The 12,335-nt window shown below is 54.3% G+C and overlaps 1 protein-coding gene across 1 annotated transcript; it reads right to left on the reverse strand.

Moving 5' to 3' along the window:
* Positions 1 to 902: 902 nt before the first annotated feature.
* On the reverse strand, positions 903 to 11,836 carry GET3 (guided entry of tail-anchored proteins factor 3, ATPase). The gene is made up of 7 exons (XM_007532421.3): positions 11,656 to 11,836; positions 6,920 to 7,067; positions 5,405 to 5,553; positions 5,161 to 5,311; positions 4,068 to 4,175; positions 3,760 to 3,957; positions 903 to 1,312 (listed from the first exon to the last, which is right to left on the reverse strand). The coding sequence occupies exons 1-7, from the start codon at positions 11,814 to 11,816 to the stop codon at positions 1,181 to 1,183; spliced, it is 1,047 nt and encodes a 348-aa protein (XP_007532483.1). The 5' UTR covers positions 11,817 to 11,836; the 3' UTR covers positions 903 to 1,180.
* Positions 11,837 to 12,335: the final 499 nt, after the last annotated feature.

The raw sequence follows: 12,335 nt of genomic DNA on the forward strand, positions 1-12,335 counted from the left end.
TCATTTCTGTGCTGTCGGGCTCCACGGAGGAAAGAATGGCCTGGACGGCCCGGAAGATAGCACAATGGTTCTGCAAAAAGACTCTCCTGCCTGAGGCTCTGAGGTCCCAGGTTCCATCCTGAACACCACCATCAGCCAGAGCTGAGTAGGGCTTTGAACTTTTTTTTTCAATCCCATGTATGTTTTTAGAAATAAACGAGAAAAACACACACACACACACACACACACACACACACACACACACACACAAATCTAGATGGCATCAGAGTACTACAAACAAACATTTTTTGCCTGAAGCTGAGGTCCCAGGTTCAATCCCCAGCATCACCACAGCAAAGCAGGACTCTGGTCTCTGTCTCTCTCATATTGAAATAAACTATATATATAAAAAAAAAATATCATTTAGGTGTGGTCCGGGAAGTGGAGCAGTGGATAAAGCACTGGACTCTCAAGCAAGAGGTCCTGAGTTCAGTCACATTCGGGCAGCACATGGGCCAGAGTGATGCCTGGTTCTCTCTCTCTCTCTCCTAGTTTTCTCATGAGTACATACATAAATTTTACAAAATTAAAAAAAAAAAGATCATTTAGTATGACTGGCAGAGGAGCTCCCTGAAAAATGACCTGCTTTCCTGTGTGTGCCCCCTGGGTTTGAGCCCACCGTCCACTGCACTGGAGGAAATTTTGGAGCTGTGGTTTTAGCCTGTCTCTCTCTCTCTCTCTCTGCAAAACTCAGCCACGGCTCTGGAGCCCTGGTGACAGCAACAAATGAATGAAGTTGATGAAACAATCGAAGAAAGGAGCCCAAGGCCCCTGACATGAGGAAACACACACAGCTGCGGTGCTGCTGGACAGGGAGGTATTACCTTCCCCCCCCACAACACACACAAACACAAACGTCCACATAACCTTAAGATGATTTTATTGACGAGAGAGAGGCAGGGAGGGGTGGAGGGGGGGCATCTCCAACCCCCCCCCCCGCCAGGGCCCCACCAGGGGGAACAAACACCCTCCCCACCACCCAGCCCCCCAATGCCTCCCCCACCGGCCCCTCTCTGGGGACGTTTTGTGCAGACTCTGTCCCTAGGGGGCAGGGTGGAAGGGTGTGTGTGTGTGTGTGTGGAGAACGGTGCCAGGCTGGGAGGCCAGCCTGGAGGTGGCAGCAGTGGCGGGAAGCTGCCGGCTACTGGGTGCTGGGGGGCTTGTAGGGCTCCAGGAGGAGGTTGGAGAAGGTGTTGACCTTGTCGGCCCCCCGCACCTCATGGGGTAGCAGCGGCAGCTTCACAATGTGGAAGTCTTCATAGAGGTCCTCCATCTGGGGGGGAGAGAGGGGTCAGCAGGGCACCCCACTGGCCGGCCTGGGGCCCCAGAGGCTGCCTGATTCATCCCCAACAGGCCTCATGCTGGAGTCACATGGGGCTCTGGGCTCCCTGCCTCTGCCTGCCTGCGTGTCGGTCTGTCTGTCTCTTCCCCCCCCCCCCAAAGAGACGTCAGTCCAAACTGGGGCACCAGGGATAAAGCCTTAGAGTCTCAAGCTGGAGACCCCAAGTCCATGTCCGACATCACCTGTGCCAGAGGAAGGCTCTGCTTCTCTCTCTCTCTCTTTCATTTATTTACTTATTTTTTTCTTTTTTGCCTCCAGGGTCATCACTGGAGCTCAGTGCTGGCACTATGAATCCACTGCTCCTGCTAGCTTTTTTTTTTTTTTCTTTTTGAACAGGACAGAGAATTAGAGAAGGGTTTGGGGTGGAGAGAGACCTGCAGCCCTGCTTCGCTGCTTGTGAAGCATTCCCATGCCCCCCCCCCCCCCCAACGCAGGTGCGGAGCCAGGGCCTCGAACCGGGATCCTTGTGCTTTGCACTGTGTGCACTTAACTGGGTGTGCCAGCGCTTGGCCCCCTCCCTCTCCCACATCAATAAATGGATAATAAAGCAAGTTGCAAGGAGTCGGGCGGCAGCACAGCGGGTTAAGTGCAGGTGGCGCAAAGCACAAGGACCACCTTAAGGAGCCCCCGGCTCCCCACCTGCAGGGGAGTCGCTTCCCAGGCGGTGAAGCAGGTCTGCAGGTGTCTGTCTTTCTCTCCCCCTCTCTGTCTTCTCCTCCTCTCTCCATGTCTCTCTGTCCTATCCAACAATAACAATAATAGCTACAACAATAAAACAAGGGTAACAAAAGGGTATAAATAAATAAATATGGAGAATACTGAATAAAGCCCACTGGGCTCTCAGGCATGAGGTCCTGGGTTTCGTCCCTGGCATCCCATGTGCCAGAGGGAGGCTCAGCTTGCCACTTTCTTTCTCTTTCTCCCCCTCCCCCAAACAAATCTTTAGTCCAGGAAGGGGCGCAGGGGATAAAGCACTGGAATCTCAAGTGTGAGGCCCTAAATTCAATCCCCAGCATGGCATGTGCCAGAGGGAGCCTTTGTCTGTCTGTCTGTCTGTCTCTCTCCCCCTCTCTGTGCCCCCTCCCGCAGGTAAATGAACAGAAAAAACAGAGTCTGTCCCGAGCACTGAAGTCTGAGTGACGAGACTAGGTCTAGAAATCCCCAAAGACAGAGAGACAGCTCTGGGTCTGGATCTCCACTAACTGGCCTGTAGGTCTGAGACGGACGGCATGATGAAAGGGAGGAGGGAGGAGGAGGGAGAGAGGGAGGGTGGAGCATAGGGGTTCTGCAAGACACTCTCCTGCTTGAGTCTCTGAGGCCCCAGGTTCAATTCCCAGCTCCGCCATCAGCCAGAGCTGAGCAAGACGGTGGTCTTTCTCTCTCCTTCCCTCTGTCTCTCTAATTAAACTTAAATAGAACAGGGGCCAGGCAGTAGCGCACTGGGTTAAGTGCACATACTACAAAGTGCAAGGAGCCACCCGGCTCCCCACCTGCAGGGGGTCATTTCACAAGTGGTGAAGCAGGTCTGCAGGTGTCTTATCTTGCTCTCTCTCCCTCTTTGTATCTACCCCCCTTCAATTTTTCTCTGTCCTGTCGAGAGAAAAAAAAAAAGAAGAATGAATGAATGGAAGGCCAGCTCTGCCAAGCTGCAAACTTCTGGGAGAATTTCCTTCCTTTAAAAAAACGATTTTCTTGGGGCTGGGCAGTGGTGCATCTGATTAAGTGCAAACGCTACTGTGCGTAAGGATCCGGGCTCAAGCCACCGGTCCCCACCTGCAGGGGGGGAAAGCTTCACGAGTGGTGAAGCAGGACTGCAGGTGTCTCTTTATTTCTCTCCCTCTCTATCTCCCCCAACCCTCTCAATTTCTGTCTCTATCCAATAACAAATAAATAAATAAAGTAAAAAAATAAAATGAATAAGATTAAAATTAAACAGGGAGAAAGAGGGGGTCGGGTGGTAGCACAGCGGGTTATTTGCGTGGCTCGAAGCGCAAAGAACAGCAGAAAGATCTGGGTTTGAGCTCCCGGCTCTCCACCTGCAGGGGAGTCGCTTCCCAGGCGGTGAAGCAGGTCTGCAGGTGTCTGTCTTTCTCTCCCTCTCTCTGTCTTCCCCTCCTCTCTCCATTTCTCTCTGTCCTAGCCAACAACAAAGACATCAATAACCACAACAATGTGAAACAACAAGGGCAACAAAAGGGAAAATAAATAAAAAATATTAAAAAAGAATAATAAATAAATGAATAAACCATGAAAAGAAAAGGGTGTGGGGGAGACAGCATCATGGTTCTGCAAAAGACTCTCCCGCTTGAGGCTCTGAAGGTCCCGGGTTCTATCCCCAGCACCCGTTTCGGCTGGAAGGCGGGGCGGGACGGGCGCACCTGGTCCAGGTACTTGGCCTGGATCTTGTGACGGGCCTCACACATCTTGCAGGGCTTGTCGGCGTCGGGGAAGACGAGCTGGTTGACGATGATGTTGTGCGTGTCGATCCTGCACTTGGCCAACTCCTGGATCAGCCGCTCCGTCTCGTACAGGGACAGGAACTCTGCGATGCACACGCAGATGAAGGTCGTCTGCTCCTGGGGGGTGCGATTGGGAAGGGGTGCCGGTGAACGGGGGGGGGGGGGGGGCGCCTGTGTGCCTGCCAACCCTGCAGCCCCCACCCTAACCCTGGCACCCGGACACCCACCGGGTCCTTGAACTGCTCGCTGACGGAGCGGATGACAGGCAGCGTCTCTTCGAGCTTGGATGCCAGCTGGTCAGCGTTCATGTCGCCGAGGCCCAGCATGTTACACATCTGGGGGTGAAGTGAGGAAGGGCAGGGAGAGGAGAGGTTCAGGGGTTGAGGGGCGGAAACACCCAGGCCGGGGACCCCTCCTCCCACACCTCCAGTGGTTCCAGAGCAGCTCAGTGGATAAAAGGTGTGAAGTCCCCCGTTCAAGCCCCGGCATTGCATGTGCCAGTTGGACACTCTACTTCCCACTCGATAACTAAGTAAATAAAAAACGGAGGGGCCGGCATTCCAGTGCGCAAGGACCCTCAAGTCGCTGGGCCCCATCTGTGGGGGAAAAGCTTCAGGAGTGGGGAAGCGGGGCTGCAGGTGTCTCTCTCTCCCTCTCTATCTCCCCCTTCCTCTCAACTTCTGACTCTATCCAATAATAAATAAGCAAGCCTCTGAATAAATAAAACTCTTTTGGGAGTCGGGTGGTGGCACGGCAGGTTAAGCGCAGGTGGCACAAAGCACAAGGACCGGCGGAAGGATCCCGGTTCGAGCCCCCGGCTCCCCACCTACAGGGGAGTCGCTTCCCAGGTGGTGAAGCAGGTCTGCAGGTGCCTGTCTTTCTCTCCCCCTTCTCTGTCTTCCCCTCCTCTCTCCATTTCTCTCTGTCCTATCTAGCAACAACAATATATATATAAAAAAAAAAGGCAACCAAAGGGAAAAAAATATTGAAAAAAAAAAAAACACAACTTTTTGGAGGGGCTGGGCTGTGGGGCGCCTGTCCTTGCACAGATTGTACAAGTCACCCAGGTCTGAGCCCCTCACATGCGCACCTGCAGAGAAAAGCTTCACAGGCAGTGCAGCACAGCTGCAGGGGTCTCTGTCCACCTCTCTCTCTCCCTCCCATTCCTGTCTCCACCCTCGGGGCCTCAGGCAGGAGAAACACTTCGCAGAACCGTCATGCTGTCTCCCCTACATGTGAACGCAGACCAGGCTCTGGGTTCCTTGGGAAACCCACCCCTGACCCTGGGGGGATGGGGAAGATGGGGACCGGGGCGCCTGCCTGTGAGATGAAGGGGCTGATCTGGTTTTTGATCTGCATCAAGCGGCCCAGGCCCCGCTCCACAATGGCGGGGAAGTTGAGCAGGCGGAGCGTGTGGCCCGTGGGGGCCGTGTCGAAGACAACCACCGAGAAGTTCATGCCTTTCACCAGCCTGCGGGGTGGCACGGGTGGGGGGAGGGAGGGGTCAGGCTTCCGCTCCGTCCTCCTCGGACCGCCCGCCCACCCCTGGCCGTGCGCCGCTGACCTCATAACCTCAGCGTAGCTCATGGCCTCGTCGATGCCCGGGAAGGCGCTCATGGCTTCCTGCATCATCTTCTTGCCCATGCTCAGCATGTTGTCCTCTTCAAAGAACTCGTCCGGCAGCTCGGCCACCCCCAGGCTGGGGTCAATCTCCTGTGAGCCGGGTGCAGGTGTGAGAAGGGGGTGGTGGGATCTCCCTTGGTTGCTGCAGAGCTCCCCAGGGTGGTACAAGGGCTCCAAAGCTTGCCTAGGGATGTCGGATGCTGTCAAGGGGCTCCACGGCTGGTTCCAGATTCCTCCCCATCCTGCTCCCACCCCTTCTTTTTCTCTGCCCCACCCCATCCCCCTATTTGCAGGCAGTCCTCAGATTACGGTGCCTTGCTGGCAGGGTTATTGGGTGGTTGTTGTTTGTCTATATAGATTTATAATGCTGCTCAGCTCTCGCTGACTTTGGTGCCAAGGCTTGAACCTGGGATCTCAGAGCCTCAGCAGATGGCAGAATCACTGTGCTGTCTCCTCTGCTCTCATTCTGGGATTGTAGAAAAGATACAGGGGAAAGTCGCCATACAACAGCCCTGCCCACACTCCATGGGGCTTCCTGGGTGCTGTGCCTGGTGCTGAGAGAGGAGAGACCCCACAGCCCTGCCCACCCTCCATGGGCTCCCTGGGTGCTGTGCATGGTGATGAGAGAGGAGAGACCCCACAGCCCTGCCCACCCTCCATGGGCTCCCTGGGTGCTGTGCCTGGTGCTGAGAGAGGAGAGACCCCACAGCCCTGCCCACCCTCCATGGGCTCCCTGGGTGCTGTGCAGGGTGCTGAGAGAGGAGAGACCCCACAGCCCTGCCCACCCTCCATGGGCTCCCTGGGTGCTGTGCAGGGTGCTGAGAGAGGAGAGACCCCACAGCCCTGCCCACCCTCCATGGGCTCCCTGGGTGCTGTGCAGGGTGCTGAGAGAGGAGAGACCCCACAGCCCTGCCCACCCTCCATGGGCTCCCTGGGTGCTGTGCAGGGTGCTGAGAGAGGAGACACCCCACAGCCCTGCCCACCCTCCATGGGCTCCCTGGGTGCTGTGCATGGTGCTGAGAGAGGAGACACCCCACAGCCCTGCCCACCCTCCATGGGCTCCCTGGGTGCTGTGCCTGGTGCTGAGAGAGGAGAGACCCCACAGCCCTGCCCACCCTCCATGGGGCTCCCTGGGTGCTGTGCATGGTGCTGAGAGAGGAGACACCCCATAGCCCTGCCCACCCTCCATGGGGCTCCCTGGGTGCTGGGCCTGGTGCTGAGAAAGGAGAGACCCACAGCCCTGCCCACCCTCCATGGGCTCCCTGGGTGCTGTGCCTGGTGCTGAGAGAGGAGACACCCCACAGCCCTGCCCACTCTCCATGGGGCTCCCTGGGTGCTGTCCATGGTGCTGAGAGAGGAGAAACCCCACAGCCCTGCTGACCCTCCATGGGGCTCTCTTGGGGCTGATGGAGATTTAGGGTGTTCTGGGAAGGGGGCTCTGCACCGAGTCACTCACCATGGCGAAGAGGTTGTCATAGCCCTTGACCTTGGTGGGCACCTTGGAGAACTTCTGGTCGAAGGCGTCCGAGATGTTGTGGGCGGGGTCCGTGGAGATGATGAGCACACTCTCCCGGCCCTTGGAGAGTTGTACCGCCAGGCTGCAGCTGGGGTGGGGGGAGGCAGCGGGGGACAAGGGGAAGGGGGTCAGGCTCTGCTCTTCCATGGCTAAAGGGAAGGTGCTCTGGAGCAGGGGGGCTCAAGAGGAGATTGAGTGGACTCAGAGGGGCCGCAGCTTAAGCTTTGGACTCTCAAGCATAAGGTCTTGACTTTGCTTCCTGGCTTTGCATGGTGCTCTGATGAATACTGTCTCATAAATATCAATGAATCAAAACCAAAAAAGAAAAAGGGGTGGGGGGGGCGTCAGGGACAGGTGGTGGTGCACCGTATAAGGATCCTGGTTCGAGCCCCCAGCTCCCCATCTGCAGGGGGTCTCTTTACAAGCGAAGAAGCAAGTCAGCAGGTGACGCTTCCCCTCCTCTCTCAATCTCTGTCCTATACAAAAAAAAAACAGCAACAACAACAACAAAAACCCACAAAAGCAGTGGATTTGTTGTGCCAGCACCGAGCCCTAGCGATAACTCTATAGGCAAAACAAAAAAACAAAAAAAAAAGAGGAAGAGGAAGAGGAGAAGAGAGCACTGGTGGTGCGGAGATAGTTCAACTGTTAAGGCAGCTGCCTGCATGTCTAGGGTCCCAGTTCCATCCCCAATGCCGTATGGAGCAGACAGTGTTGTGGCTCCTTTCTCCTGTGGCATGTAAATCTCTCTCTCTCTCTCTCATGTATAATGAACAAATCTTTCTTTTTTACAAATTTATTTCATTCTTTTGATAGGACTGAGAGAAATGGAGAGGGAGAGGGAGGTAGAGAGTGAAAGCGAAGGGGCTGGGCGGTAGCACACTGGCTTAAGCACACACAGTACAAAAACCAAAGACCCTGGGAAGGATTCTGGTTAGGGCCCCTAACTCCCCACATGCAAAGGGGGGCGGGTGTATGCTTCATAAGCGGTGAAGCAGATCTGCAAATGTCTATCCTCCTCTCCCTCTCTCTACTCTCCCCTCACAATTTCTCTCTGTCCTATTGAATAATAATTAAAAAAAAAAAAAAAAAAGGCCGCCAGAAGCGGTGGATTCGTAGTGCCAGCATTAAGTCCCAGTAACTGCAGACAGCAGAATGATTCTGTAGAAAAGACTTTTCCTGCCTAGGCTCTGAGATCCCAGGTTCAGTCTCCCTGAATAGCACTCTGGGGGGTGGGAGGATCCAAAAAAAAAAAAAAGTAAGTAAATACTTATCATACAATAAAAATAAAGAAGTCCTAGGGCTGGGGAGTTAGCATTGTGGTTCTGCAAAAAGCTTCTCATGCTGGAGGCACCAAAGGTCCCAGGTTCAATCCCCAGTACCACTATTAGCCAGAGCTTGTAGGGGAGTCAGGCGGTAGTGCAGCGGGGTTAAGCGCAGGTGGCACAAAACACAAGGACCACAGTAAGGATCCCAGTTCGAGCCCCGGCTCCCCACCTTCGGGGGCATCACTTCACAGGCGGTGAAGCAGGTCTGCAGGTGTCTGTCTTTCTCTCTCCTTCTCTGTCTTCCCCTCCTCTCTCCATTTCTCTCTGTCCTGTCCAAAAACGACGACAATAAGAATAACTGCAACAATAAAAAACAAACGGGAATAAATAAACATAAAGAAAAATCTTGTAGGAGGATCCCCTTAGATCTCTCATCAGAAGCATCGCACTGGTCTGCATTGTAAAGACTGAATTGGCTGAGTCAGTCTCACCGGATTCTTCCTCACCGGATTCTTCCTCCTTTCTTTCTTTCTTTCCTTTTGCCTCCAGGGTTATTGCTGGGGACTCAGTGCCTGCACTACGAATTCACTGCTCCTGGAGGCCATTTTTTCCCATTTTGTTGCCTCTGTTGTTGTGCTTGTTGTAGCTGTTATTGTTGCCATAACTGTTGTTGTTGTTGTTGGGTAGGACAAAAAGAAATGGAGAGAGGAAGGGAAGACAGAGAGGGGGAGAGAAAGACAGACACCTGCAGACCTGCTTCACCGCTTGCAAAGCGACCTCCTGCAGGTGGGGAGCTGGGGGCTGGAACCGGGATCTTTACGTCGGCCCTTGCGCTTAGCACCATGTGCGCTTAACCCTCTGCGCTACCGCCCGACTCCCCCTTAGTTTCTTTTTAAAGATTTATTTAGGGGCCTGATGGTGGTGTACCTGGTTCAGAGCACATGTTACTGTGCACAAGGAGCTGGGTTCAAGCCCCAGTTTCCCTCCTGCTGGGGGAAAGCTTCACAAGTGGTAAAGCAAGACTTCCGGTGTCTGTCTCTCCCTTCAACCTCAATTTCTGTCTCTATGCAACAGTCAATAGTTGAAAACGTACATTTAAAAAGAAAATATGTAAAACATCGCATGCGAGAGGAAAAGGGAGATGAGCCAAGGCATTTGATGCCCAGGCTACGGGGATCGAAACCAGGGCTCTGGGGCCAGGCGCTGGTGCACCTGGTTAAGCGCACATGTTTAGGGCACAAGGACCCAGGTGCACGCCCCTGGCCTGCACCTGCAGGGAGGAAGCTTCATAAGTGGTGAAACACGGCTGCGGGCGTCTCTCTCTCTCCTCTTTTCTCTCTTCCCTTCCCCTCTCAATTTCTCACTGCCTCTATCCAACATATCAATAATAATAAAACAACAGAGTGGTTGGTGGTTTTACCTCATTAAGAGCACAAAGTACCATAAGCAAGGTGCTGGTTTCAAGCCCCCAGATCCCCTCCTGCAGGGGGAAAGCTTCAGGAGTGACAGAGCAGGGCTGCAGGTCTCTCTATCTCTATATGAACTTTACTTATTTACTTGGCCTCCAGGGTTATTGCCAGCACTATGAATTCACTGCTCCTGGAGGCCATTTTTTCCTATCTTATTGGCTAGGACAGAGAAATTGAAAGAGATGGGAAAGGCAGAGAAGGAAAAAAAAAAAAAAAAAAAAAACGGAAAGGCAGAGAAGGAGAGAGAAAGACCCCTGCACACCTGCTTCACCGCTCGTGAATCAAGCCCCCTGCTGGTGGGGAGCTAGGGGCTCAAACTGGAATCCTTGCTAGTACTATGTGTGCTTGCCCGCGTGCAACACCGCCCAGCTCGCTCACTCGAGTTCTCTCTCTCTCCTCTTGATTTCTAGCTGTCTCTATCAAGTATACAGAGATAATAAAAAAAAAAAAAACTTTGAGGGGGCTGGGCGGTGGTACACCTGGTTGAGCACACACGTTACAATGTGCAAGGACCCAGGTTCAAGAACCCAGTCCCCACCTGCTGCGGGAAAGCTTTGTGAGTGGTGAAGCAGGGCTGCATTGTCTCTTTGCCTATCATCCCCTTCCTTCTCAATTTCTGGCTGTCTCTATCCAATGAATCAACATTCAAAACAGAAAGACACCAGGTGGTCCGGGAGGTAGCACAGTGGATAAAGCGCTTGACTCTCAAGCGTGAGGTCCTGAGTTCAAGCCCCGACAGCACATGTGCCAGAGTGATGTCCGGTTCTTTCTCTCTCCTCCTGTCTTTCTCATAAATAAATAAAATTAAAAAAAATAATAATAATAAAAAGATGGGGTAAGGCAGTGGCGCATCTGGTTGAGTGCAGATGTTACAATGCGCAAGGACCCAGGTTTTAGCCCCTGGTCCCCACCTGCAGGGGGAAAGCTTTGCAAATGGTGAAGCAGAGCTGCAGGTGTCTCTCCGTCTCTCTCCATCTCTATCTCCCTTGATTTATGACTTTTTCTATCCATCAAATAAAGATAACTCTATATTTTTTTTTAAAAAAAGACACCAAAAGTGGTCCGGGAGGTGGCGCAGTGGTAAAGCTTTGGACTCTCAAGCATGAGGTCCCGAGTTCCATCCCCCGGCAGCACATGTGCCAGAGTGATGTCTGGTTCTTTCTCTCTCCTCCTACCTTTCTCATAAATAAATAAAATGTTTTTTTTAAAAAAAAAGACACCAAAAGTTAAAAATAAACAAATAAATAAATAAGAACAATCTACAAAAAAAAAAAAAAAAAAAAAACCCAGGACTTCAGAGAGCAAGTCCAGAGGTACCCCACTGGGATACCTCCTGAACCGTCCTCCCGTCCTTCTGTCCATCCGTCCTTCTCGGCCATGCACAGGGGTCCGCGGTGCAGCTGCAGGGTCTAGACCCAGCGCTACTGCATGATTCCCCCTGCCCCACCACCACCACCACCACCTGCAACATTAAGGTTCAGGGTGGAGGGTGCAGCTCCGCTCCAGCAACGCAGGGTCCTTTGCAAGGGGTGCAACCCCGCGTCTTGCCAGCAGAGTGGGAGTGTCTGCACCCGTGCGCCCGGCCCGCCTTTCCTGGAGCGGGACGAGCCAGGGAAGCTTCGGCAGCTCCCGAGTCCCGGAGTTGGCGCCCTGGAGTCGGCTGTTCTTCCCGCCCCGAGCTGCATGCAAATCCCTCCCCCAAAACCTCCAAGCACCGGGGGTTCGCCCCTGGGCTGCCCAACATCCACGCACTGGGGAGTCCCACGCGGGGCCGGTCCAGCTCCTCGAGCCCCGGAGCTGCAAGAGGGAACACGGGGCTTCCCCGGTGCCCGCGGACTTCCGGGGGGAAAACCTCCCCCACCCCGGCGGGTGGTACATCCCACCCGTCTTCCCGGGGCTCCTCTCCCCACCAGCCGCCCCGCCATCGGGGCCTCCCCACCTGCAGGTGGTCTTGCCGACGCCCCCCTTGCCCCCGACGAAGATCCACTTGAGGCTGCGCTGCTCGATGATGTTGCTGAGCGTGGGCTCCAGCGGCTCCACGTCGGGCGCGTCCTCGAACTCGTCCGCCTCGGCCCCCCAGCCGGCCGCGCCCGCCGCCATCTTGGCACCGGCTCACGTGACCCGGCGGGGCGCACCACGCGGGCGGACGCGGGGGGACGTTCCCAGAAACAGCCCGGCCGCGAGCGCCCTGGCTTCACTCCTGCCCTCCGCAGGGGGATTCCAGACACTTCGGAAACTCGGCTTTGTCCGATTCATCCCTTCCCAGAGTCCTCTGGTTCCCCCTCTGGGCTTTTTTTTTCTTCAAGGACCCCCCCCTCCATGCTGAGCGTGGTGGTACATTACCAAGTACACTCGTCCTCTGATTGGTTACTAGGGCCGACAGACCTGCGGCCATTGGCTGCGTCTTTTTTCCTCCCCGCCAATCACAGTGGCATTCTGGGAACCGCCAGGCTCACCTTAGCAACCAGCCAAACACGCTAGTCCATGCCTTCTGGGGTAGTGTTCCCTGCCTACCTAGGCTCCTGTCCATCATCCATCACACCCACCCCGCCCCCACATTTTATTTTATTTTATTTTAATACTTATTTATTTTCTTACTTTTATTTATTTATTTAAGAG

The sequence above is a fragment of the Erinaceus europaeus genome, chromosome 23 (assembly GCF_950295315.1).
Source record: "Erinaceus europaeus chromosome 23, mEriEur2.1, whole genome shotgun sequence".
Classification (NCBI taxonomy): domain Eukaryota; kingdom Metazoa; phylum Chordata; class Mammalia; order Eulipotyphla; family Erinaceidae; genus Erinaceus; species Erinaceus europaeus.